Source organism: Gossypium arboreum, chromosome 8 (genome assembly GCF_025698485.1).
Source record: "Gossypium arboreum isolate Shixiya-1 chromosome 8, ASM2569848v2, whole genome shotgun sequence".
Lineage (NCBI taxonomy): Eukaryota > Viridiplantae > Streptophyta > Magnoliopsida > Malvales > Malvaceae > Gossypium > Gossypium arboreum.
In genome coordinates this window covers 4019441-4031399 of record NC_069077.1, presented here as the reverse complement: position 1 = coordinate 4031399, position 11959 = coordinate 4019441, and the positions used below count along the sequence as shown (strand labels likewise).

The following is an 11959-nucleotide window of genomic DNA, read 5'->3' as shown; positions in this document are numbered from 1 at the left end:
TGATAGGATTTCTTTAAAATATTGAATTTTTTCACTAATTTGATACCTTTTGACGTGCTATAAAAAAAGATAATACATTGATAAACAATTGAAATGCATTTAATATTCTTACTATGATATATTTACCTATTTCAATTTTCTTTTCCTCACAAGTGAAACTATTTTTATTTTAATTTCCTACATATTGCATATGTGTTGTTATTATTAGTTTCAAACCTTACATTTCGTTATTTATTGTATGCTATTTTTAAACATAAATTTGTGTTCAAAATTTGTGATTTGCACACGCATACGTATGTGGTAGGATTTATAGTATTAATAATATATTTAATAGTGTCACAAGTTAACTCAATGCCGACTCAAAATTGATAACAATACAATAATATTAAATAAAATTAGATATTACGAATATATAAATATCTTAAATAAAAATATTAAAACGTGATAAAATATTACATAGTATTATCAATATACAAATATATTAAATTTTATTTATATATAAATTATTAAAAGAATAAATCTTAAAATAACACATTAATTTTGATTTAGTATACAATATTATATATGAGTTCTGATTTTATGAAATTATACACATAAAATTATAATTTTACTTCAATTGTAGCATGATACTTCAATTTTGTTTAATTATACACATTTATAAAAATAAACCAGTTCATTATTTTCATATTTGGTAAATTTAATTATTTTTATACATAATAACATAAAATGATATAGCGCTAGTAAAGATGTCAGTGGTTGTGAAAATTGAATTAATATTAAAATTTCATGCATATAATTACACAATATTAAAATTCATGTGTCACATTGCAAAAATATGGAATGAAAATATTAAAATTTATGTATCAAATTGCATATTAAATCAAAACTCATATATATTTTAAAATTTATCTCAATTATTAATATATTAAATTTTATATAAGATAAACTATTTTATATAGTATTACAACGTTACAAAAATAAAAAATGTGATTCATATATAAGTGAGCACGAGTCTTTTGTCCAAAGATTAAACATGATATTAATGCCAATTGAAAATTTAAATACAAATATTTTATTATTTCATCTGTGGTTCAGTCAATCAAAGATAATAATTTCTTTTTCTTTTTGATATATATATTTTGTCAATAATGAATTAATAAATATTAATTAAAATCGGGTTGAACCGAATCGCATAAAATAAAAAGTGAAAATATTTAGCAATTCTTATTAAATTAATTAATTTAATCAATGTATTATTAACAGGATTTAAATAAGGTTAAATTTTAATAAAGCTAACATAATTGTTTAAGAAATGGTTTAACATAGTTTTATTTTTAAAGCTTTTAATGTTTTGTAAATGAAATATTTTATTTAAAGTTGAACTGCAAATGAAAAATATTTTTCATGTTATTTTAAACATTAAATGTTAACTTGTTAAAATTTAGTCTTATTTGATTCTTTTTAATAGTATAAAGACTAAATTAATCTATTTATTAATAGAAGGACTAATTTAATCTAATTCTTATAATAAAGTGACTTGCAAGGTACTTTTTACCAAAAAAAAAATCGAGTTGCTGCTCCAGACCGGTTCAAGTCGTTCCCGCCAGACCGGTTATTCAGTTATTTTCAAATTCTGCTTCTATTTTTCCCCCCTCAACTGTTACTTAAATCTCTGCAATTTCTTAGCTAATCTCCCTCTTGAATCGCATTGGTCTTTTTTTCTACATTAATTAAAATAAAATAAAATAATTTCATTTTTCTTTCGTTTTCTCTCCTCCCAATCACTTAAAAGTCAAAATGAAAAACGGAAAAATAAGAAAAAAGATTTCGTCTACCTCATTAGATGAAGATCTAGAGTTTTCCGATGGTTTCTCTTCTCCGAATCGGAATTTTTTCAATTCACGTTTTTGATTAATTATTTAAAATGTTGTTCTGAACTTAGATCTGTTCATTTCTGAAAGCTAGTTTTGGTTATGCGAAGAAAAGGAAATGGAGACTGTTGCTGTTGGAGATATTGCGTGTTTGGATGCGGAGCTATTGCAACTCCAGGAGGTGTCTCCCTTAGCTCTCAAATCCTATCCTGACTTCACTCAAAAGCTTTTCGAACAGTGGCTTTCTCTTCCCGCGACTTACAAGCTGGTACTTTTTCTTCTTTAATTTCTATACCTAATTAACGGTGTTTGATTCGATTTGATTTGTGCTTTGATTACTCGAAATCAAAATAATTGATTTTATGATCAGTTCATTGCTCGTTTATTCGATGACAAAAATTATTGCTTTTAAGAAAAGTAGTTTGATTTTATGATAATGATTGTATATCTGATGCAGGATCATTTTGATATATGTGTGTGTGTGAAGGCCATATTTCTAGAAGAAACTAAGGTAGTTTAATGGATTAGATGGATTTGAGGGGAATTTTGTGACCTGAGATTGTTGTTTCTGTAGACGTCTCTGTTAAGAAGTGTTGTCCAACAAAGGTCAAGTTTAGAGTTCGCTCTGTAAATTGATTTTTAAGTGGAAGTTCAACGGTCTAAACAATATCCGGAATAGCTTGTCTAGTCTGGAATCATGATAACATCTATGTTGTTTTGTATTTAAATATGGAATCCGCCCCCCACCCCCCCTTCCCCAAGTGTCTTTGAAGCACAGCATATGGAATTAATATATTTGTTAAAACCTCCCTCTGAGCCTAGGAGTGGATGGGCATCATTGGTTAATTTTTGTTCCTTGCTAGGTAACGTCATTGATTAATGATGCAAAGGCGGGTAATCCCTTGAATGTTCCTGGAAGTACTTCATCTGGAAGTACTGCCACAAGCAATACTTTACCTTCCATGTTTCCTGCTGGCAGTGCTCCTCCCCTTTCACCAAGAAGTACATCTGGTTCCCCTCGAATAGCAAAACAAAGGGCTGGTCCTTCAAACTTGGGTTCTCCACTGAAAGTAGTTAGCGAGCCTGCGAAAGCATTAATACCACAGGTTTGGATCCTGGTTAATTGATATGATATTTTTCTTTCTCCATTTTTGACCTTGGTAGTGTTTTATCTGCCATATATGCCTTTCTATTCAGAAATTTGGTGATAGCTTGTTATATTGATTCTTGAAAATGCCTCAGTTTTACTTTGAAAAAGGCCGTCTACCTCCAAAGGAACTAAAAGAACAATGCATATCTCAAATCAGTCAGTTTTTCTGTGGCCACCCAGATGGGCTGCAACTGCCTGGTAATATGCATGTACGCATTGCTGTAACCAACATTTCTTGAATTCTTCTGATATTCCTGTTTACTTTATATTTATGTATATCAGAATTCAAACTAGTGACCAAGGAAATCTGCAAGCTGCCAACATTTTTCTCCACATCACTTTTCAGAAAAGTTGATGTTAACAACACTGGTTTGGTTACAAGGTATACTTTTTTGTTCGTGGAAATGGAACAGCTTTGTTGCCATCTAAGATCCATCACATCCTTTGTAACTTCCAGGATATGTCTTTGAAAAATATGAGAATTCATATTTTGATTCTTTTCTGTTGTGAGGTGCTCTTCATGCTGGGCCTTGTTGGATAACTATGTGTTTTAACTTTAAATTACTAATGGTGGTGATAAGCAGATGAAAATGTTTCTTAGAATCAGATTCCTAACTTTTTAGTAGTTTTCCTTGTAATTGCTTTTTAGCTGTGATGTCATTTTAATTATTTTATGCTGTTGCTTTTATTGAATTTTCCTCATTTGCTTTCAGAGATGCTTTTATTGATTATTGGATCAACGGCAGCATGTTGACAATGGATATAGCAACACAAATATTTACAATATTAAAGCAACCGGATCTCAAATACCTCGCTCAGGTCTTAATGCATTTTTGAGAGCTTAAATCAACTACAATATTGATTGATAGTCAAATAGTTCATGTTTAAGCTTAACTTCTTGTGTTCTTTCCAATCTGACAGGATGACTTTAAACCTTTACTCCAAGAACTATTGGCAACTCATCCAGGGTTGGAGTTCTTACAGAGTACACCGGAGTTTCAGGAAAGATATGGTTTGTTTTCATCTGTTTGATAGATTTTGGCTGTTTTTGCACTTCAAATGGATTTCTAAGATGTTAGATTTTTTCTCTTTCCAAATTTCCCCCCTCCTTATAAAATATCTAAGGCATTTGGACACTGGCATTGAGTTGTTCCTGAAGGTTTCCTTCATTAAATACTGGAACCACTAAGATCTGAACTCACAAATTCTGATAATCCATCTATTTTCATGTCAATTTCTATGATTGCAGTTCACCCTGTTTCTTTGATGAAGTTGTTCTGTCTCTGATGTGTTTGGTAACGTAGAATGCTATGCTAAATATTATTAATAAAACGACTGTAGCATAGAAAACAGGATTTTTGTTTTTTGTTTCCTTTGTTGGTTGTCTTTGGTAAGAATGATTTGCAGTATAGCTATTGTATTAGTCTCTAGTTTCAACGGCTTAACTTCCATGTTTCAGAAATGCTTATTTTAGGATGATGAATTCATTCAAGAAATTCTTATAAACTACTTTGCAGTTTAATGTGAAGTAATCTTATCTTCTTCTGATTATATTAGAATGAGTGATTTGTTGACAATTTGATGAGCATATGAGATGTTGCTTTTGGAACGTATTGTGTATAATTGTGTGAATGAAAATGAAACCAAAATATCTGATCAATTCATGCGTTTTAGCTTAGTGTATATTTGTCTTAACATGGCAGGGGCCTTTTCCCAGTCTACATGGTGTTTATTACTGCTCAGGCAATTAGCACAAATTACCAACTCTCGGTTTTTATGATTGCTTGCAAGTCTAGATTGTCCATGGTGCTGCTGAATACACCATTCATTTTTATCTAATGTTGCTTGTTTGACATTACTTTTGTTGCACATTGCCAGCTGAAACTGTAATATACCGAATATTTTACTACATAAATAGAGCTGGGAATGGTCGCCTCACTCTTAGGGAGTTGAAACGTGGAAACTTGGTTCATGCCATGCTACATGCTGATGAGGAAGATGACATTAACAAAGTTTTGAGGTAGATGCTTGGCTTGAACCTACTTGAATGCATGGAATAGGAAACTGATTTTGTTTGCTTTCTAATTCCGTAAAATCAACAATAAGTTTGTATAATTGCTTTTTTTTATGCATGCTTAATATATTCTCTCAGATACCAAATCTTTTTACGTTTAAATCCTTTTCCCTTCTTTGGAAAAAAATCATATATACAGGTACTTTTCATATGAACATTTTTATGTAATATACTGCAAATTTTGGGAGCTGGATACAGATCATGATTTCTTGATTGACAAGGAGAACCTTATCAGATACAGTAACCATGCGCTTACCTACCGGATTGTTGATAGGATATTTTCTCAGGTTTGTTCAAGTCAGATGATATTTTTGTTCTTTGCTCCGAATCGCATTTTTCCTGCAGAAAGAAGATTTCATTAATCGAATGTTGTCTATTCAGCTCTGTAGTCTTCTATCACTTTCTCTGTTTCTTCAAATTAGATTTATTTTCAATTTTTGAACTTTCACTCATGTTATGCTTTCATATCATCTTAGGTTCCAAGAAAGTTTACCAGTAAGGTGGAAGGAAAGATGGGGTATGAAGATTTTGTTTACTTTATCCTAGCTGAGGAGGACAAGTCATCCGAGCCTAGTCTTGAGTATTGGTATATATTTTGTGCTCTTTCTCTGTAGACTCAAGGATATTGCAGTGGACTTTGTCAACTGATTGTTAATTTCAATGCTCACTTCATTGTATTGAAGTAAACACACCTTTCATCTTTCTTATGAAAAATCTTTACTGAAAATGTCCCCCAAAAATACTTGAAAACAGCTTGTTTTTTCTATACTTCTTACCAAAAAATTCAGAAAGACCTATCAGAAACTATTGGCTGGGGAATTAGTCTTGATCAATCAAATTTAATGAAAGAAATAAAGGATGTTACTGATTCATAAGCAGCTTTATAAGTATTTGCATTAGAATTTTCTGCCCCTGCGGTCAAGAGGGTTAGAATGATCTCATTAAGACTGCATTTCCAATCCTGAGTTTCCTTTTTTTTCTGTTGATTCTTGGCTAGATTTTTTTTTTCAGTGTTTTTATATCTTCTAAGTTTCATTTTCATGCTTTTGTTCTCTTATGGAATGCTTTCACATAGTTTAGCTGGGTGGGGAGGGGAATCATGCCATTACTAGCCAGTAATTCAGAAATTTTTTTTTTTGCTGTAGGTTAAAGTGTATAGATTTGGATGGCAATGGAGTTCTAACACGTAATGAAATGCAATTTTTTTATGAGGAGCAGTTGCATCGAATGGAATGCATGGCGCAAGAGCCTGTGTTCTTTGAGGACATCTTATGTCAGATAATGGACATGATTAAACCGGAGGTTTGCCATTTTATCATTGTTCCTTTTTTCTGTCTATTTAGTCTTGTGAATATCCGAGTATGTTTCTGGAAATGGATGATGTACATCCCTGCTATGACCTGCTTGTAATTTCAAACTTAAGATATATGCTGGTATAATAACACAATAATTGTCTGGAAGGCAGGTTTCTGGAAAATGTTTAGTTCGTGTCTTTTCATCTTCATCTTGAAACAGGTTACATGGCTGCTTTACAATTAGATCATTTAATCAGATTTAACCCTCTGAGCTAATTATAATGTGGACCACTTTTTGCTATATGCTGGTTTGGACCATTAGGAGCTGAATTTTTATTGAATGTTGTGACTTGTCATTCGTATACACTCACTGCTACTAATGAAGATAAAACTGTTTTACATGTTTGACATAGAAATATTCTTCTTCGTAGGATGACAGCTGCATCACATTGCGTGACCTAAAAGGTTCTAAACTTTCAGGAAATGCTTTCAATATCCTTTTCAATCTCAACAAATTCATGGCCTTTGAATCTCGCGACCCGTTCCTCATTCGTCAGGTAAATGTGACACGTGAGCTCTTATATATTTACTTGTTTGATATTTACCTTCAAAAAGAAATTGTATTTGTATACCATTTGCAAATTTTTACAAGCTTTGGATAACAGGAACGTGAGAATCCTACATTGACGGAATGGGACCGTTTTGCACATAGAGAATATATTCGGCTTTCAATGGAAGAAGATGTCGAAGATGCCTCTAATGGAAGTGCAGAAGTTTGGGACGAATCACTTGAGGCTCCCTTCTAAGTTTGAAGGGTACGTATGGATTACTCAGATTCGGGTGTCAGTATTGGAAATGAATATGTTTAATTTTTTTCAGGATACTTGTAATATATATGTAGTTTTTGTCTTGATTTTTATGTCTCTATAGGTGCTATAGAAGAGCTCAACACATTGCTACTATGGTGAGCAATAGAAAGAGAATGCTGTTGCCTTGAATGGGCGACGACTGTACATCGGAATTCAATATTGGTGGAAAACTTTTGAGCTTGGCCTTGCATGGTGTAACTCCCGACGTGTGTGTATGATTTGACAAAAACACGATGACTCATGCAATTGGAGATCCAGCTTTATTTAACCAATTTTCACATGAACGAGTTTTATTCCGGTACGTGATAATTGAATCCAAGATTAAACAAGCTCACTAAAAATTCAAATCCTATTTTCCTTCACGGTGTCCTGGTTGGTTCATTTAATAATTTCAATGCTATGGTTGATTTTGTGTTAGCTCTTGAATTTGCGTCTATTTGGATCATGTCCATCTTGGAATATGTTTTATTTATTGATTTTAATTTTTGGATTCTTTATGAACGTAGGTCAAGTAAATGGTGTATTTGTTTTGGTGGTAGTAATTGGTGAATTTTCATTTGTCATTGAATAAAAAGGTGGAAATTATTGTTCTAGTGTTATGGATTGAAGAGTCATTGAATTATCAGCTGGTTTGATTGGGTGGAATTTATTATTATTCTAATAGTTGTCATGGTACTACGGTTTGATTTGATGTTTCATTAAAGTAGAAATTCAATGGAATAGGTACTCATTTTGTTTAATTTTACTATCATATTTTATAATTTATTTATGTAAATACATTAAAATACATAAAAACATATTTCGTTACTGATTGGAAAGTAACCTAATCATTAAATCTAGGTGAAATTGCTTGTAATTGTACTAAGTTGACATATTTAAGTAATCATCCTATCGTATTGGATTTAATTAGAGTAGTCTAATTATATTTTTTAATTTTAAGGAATGGTGAAAATTGAAGTAATTATGTAAATAATTACACCTAAATTTAATTTTAAAATTTATTTTATATAAGTTAAAAATTACATTATAAGCATGAATACGAATGAATGTTTGAAATGATTATGGTATAAATTTTTATTATATTATAAATTCAAAAAATAATATGTTATAAAAATAATTTGTGTATTTTATATAGTTATGACTAAAAGTTTATTATAAAAAGTAATTTACATGTTATAAAAGTGTTATAATATATTTATTTATAAAAATTATGATAAAAAATATGGACATAATTTATTTATATGTCCATGTTATATATTATAAAATAATATACTTTTTTTAACAATCTCATTATAGGTTCTAATCATATTTGTTCTTTTAAAATAATGTTTAGAACTACCTATAACTCCTCCCCAACTCATAAATAGGAGGGTAATACGCTTCAGTGCACTCAAACTTATATTCTCCTGCATTAGCAACAATGTTCATGTCAATCGAGCTAAGACTCAATTGGCAAAACAATTACTTATTTAAAAATGTTATAAGTTTTTTTTTTTGGATATTATGCATGTTTGTTTTATGATTCATGTTCAAGGTTCATGGTTGCCCCTCCCAATAATATTGTCGAAACCATCCTTTGGTTTAAAAAATTTTAAATTTAATAAAAAAAAGGGAATCGACTTTCGAAAAACAAATACGTGGAGTCGCTACCGATCTTTTGTTTTTGGGTGTGATCGGATCACCTAAGAATGAGGTTATTTTAATAAAACATTTTAGTTTACTAAAACAAAGATTTTGGTCTACGAATTTTTGAGAAAACGGATTCGGGAGTCGGTTACGCATGAGAAAGGATTAGCACCCTCATTACGCCCAAGATTGGTACCAAATCGATTTAATACTGTCCTTGTGTCTAAATTAAAAGTTTGTGAAATGTGGTTCCTTTTATAACGTTTGAGTAATCCGAGTTGGTTGCCAAACTTTCTTGTTTCGACGTCTGAAAGTATATAATTTGAGAATTACAGAAGGATGCTCAACTATTTAGTCCAACGAAAAATCGAAACCCAACACAGTAGGGTACGATTTCTCGAATTCCCAAATATTGACCATTGCCTTACTTTATAAAATACGTGTGAAAATTCCGAAGAGATATTCGATTATTTTGGACAAATGAAAAAGCGCAACCCAGCACGATAGGGCTCGATTCTCAAATTGCCAAACGCCGAATATTGTCTTCGTTTTAAATATTTTTAGAAGATATAAATGGAATTTTGAAGGGAAGCCCGATTATTTTGAGCAAACGCAAAATTACAACCCAACACGTTAGGGCACGATTCCGCGAATTGCCAAACATGGAACCTCGTCTTCGTTTTGGGGAATTTTAAAAGTCGTGAGTGAAATTTTGAAGTGATATTCGATTATTTCAAGCAAACGCGGAATTGCAACCCAACACGTTAGGGCACGATTCCGCAAATTGCCAAACATCGAATCCCGTCTTCGTTTTGAAGAATTTTTGAATGAATACTTAAAACATGTTAATTCAATTTGAAGTAAAATGACATTAATCGTAAAAAATTTGGGTTTTATAAAACCACATTTCAAAAATCAAGGGAAACGATGATATGGGGTAAAAGGCACGTAGGATGGTACGATGCTTGATGAATAAGAATATTAATCGACTAACAGAATAAGTAATTAAATATAATTAATCTAAAAATTATGACCTAATTTCAATCACGTATGAATAACAATTGACATATCGATAGGATGAATACCATGTAATAATAACATATGCTACAATATAAAACAACCAACAGAATATATGCGAAACAAAATAGAATTCGAAAATCAAAATAGTATAAGGCGATGTCGAAACAAAAACGACCTAATGAACCAAATATTTATACGACTCATGAATTAATGAATTAATGCATTTTAGAATCTATTAAAAAACTATAAATATATACTTAATCATTTAAAATACATATTATAAAATCAATGTCTTTATCGAATATCATATTAAAACATCAAGTAATATTGGCCTAAAAAGCGGGATTTATAGTACGAACCATTCAAAATATGTGTAGAATATTTTACAAATGATAATAATAAAATGTATAATACGATGTAGTCTTCAAAAACATAATGGTTCCATAAATTATATGTATATATAACTTAAAAAAACATAATTACTTGTAAAAGCATAGAAATACAATGCATATTTAAATTAATTTTATAATAACTTAGATAATAGTTTTAAGAACGTGCTCATATATATATAAAGAAAACTACGTATATAAATATATAAATTTAATAACATAAATATGGATTAAGCGTGAGGCGTTAAGAAAAACATATATCTACCATAATAATTTAAAAGCTATGTTATGAGAGATTATACAATAAAATATGAGAATATGTATTTAAAAGAAACTATATATAGCATAATGTAAGACTAATAACGTGCATAAAAAGGTAACCTTATTATAAAGTATATATATAGAGAGAGAGTTTTAAACCAAACAAATTTAAAAGAGAATAAATAGATAGATATATGTATGTATAGTTGCGTATATAGGTATATATATGGGATAATGTTATACTGAAAATTAAGACTGAATTTAAAAGACATTATATGAATAAAATAACATAAAGTTGATCATACACAAATAATAAAATGCACTTTATTATAAAATACATATATATGTTTGTACAATGACGTATGCCAAAACACAAAAAACATTTATGTAAAACAGTGTATAAAATATGGCAGTATAATTATTGAGAGAAGAATAAGCCAGTGTTACACGAATTAAAAGGAAAAAAAAAATGAAAGAAAATGAAGGAGAAACAAGTTATTTGAAATCCAATTTAAGTAATAAGAATGGTTTACAAATGAAATAGTTAAAGAGACCAGTATATGAGGCGCTCGATTATGCGAGGATCCGAAATGGGAATATCCCCTAGTCCAAAACGCAGCACTACCATGGGCTAAATTGAAAATGCGTGCAAATCAAGGAGCTAATTAAAAAAAGGCCCGATTGAACGTGCATGCGAAAGGGGAGGACCTTTGGCACAAATTTCCCTTTTAGAACATAAAGGCGCCGTTTCTTTAATGGTTAAAGCTCTGTATTCCATTCATTTTCCTTCCCCAAAACGCAACATGAGTTGAAATAAATAAAAAATAAAAGGAGAGACCTTTGCTCTGTTAGGGTTCGTCTATTATGCAGCTATTAGACCACTCTCAGCTTGGTGGCTAGTGATGCGGATGACGATTAACTTTCGCCTGTAGGAGCCTCAACCCCAAAGATCCGGTAACCACTCTTTCTCCTTTTCCCCTTTTTTTTTTAAAAAAAAAAACTTAGATCCTATACTATTCGTAAAAAGAAACGAACTTAAAAGATTTGATTAAAATTTTAACGCCGTTCGACCCTCACCCACATCCAAGCGTTTTTTAGATGTTTGGGTTTTCATCGGTGTCGATTCGGGTTACCCTTATGTGTTCATGCCAAGTTTGCGAACCCCCTCAAGAGAAATTAAAAGAAAACAGATCTGGAAAATCACCTTTTTTTTGTATTGCTTATATATCTCGCCTAAAATGTGTAGGCGTTCGTATTCTTCGTTTTTTTGTCCGTATTTTTATTCTTTTGGTTGCGTACCCCCTTTTACAATCGAAAATCAAAGGCTTTATAGCCGAATAACTAAAGAAAACAACAATTTTTGTCCTCTGCTTTTGTATTGGCTTGTTGCTGCTTTCGTTTGTT

At 31.0% G+C, this 11959-nt stretch overlaps 1 protein-coding gene across 1 annotated transcript; it reads left to right on the top strand.

Moving 5' to 3' along the window:
- Positions 1-1820: 1820 nt before the first annotated feature.
- On the top strand, positions 1821-7852 carry LOC108467704 (serine/threonine protein phosphatase 2A regulatory subunit B''beta-like). Its single transcript, XM_017768439.2, has 13 exons — positions 1821-2139; positions 2735-2977; positions 3114-3219; positions 3304-3403; positions 3735-3840; positions 3943-4033; positions 4900-5041; positions 5235-5382; positions 5572-5681; positions 6241-6397; positions 6822-6947; positions 7056-7205; positions 7321-7852. The coding sequence occupies exons 1-12, from the start codon at positions 1990-1992 to the stop codon at positions 7194-7196; spliced, it is 1620 nt and encodes a 539-aa protein (XP_017623928.1). The 5' UTR covers positions 1821-1989; the 3' UTR covers positions 7197-7205; positions 7321-7852.
- The last annotated feature ends 4107 nt before the right edge of the window (positions 7853-11959 follow it).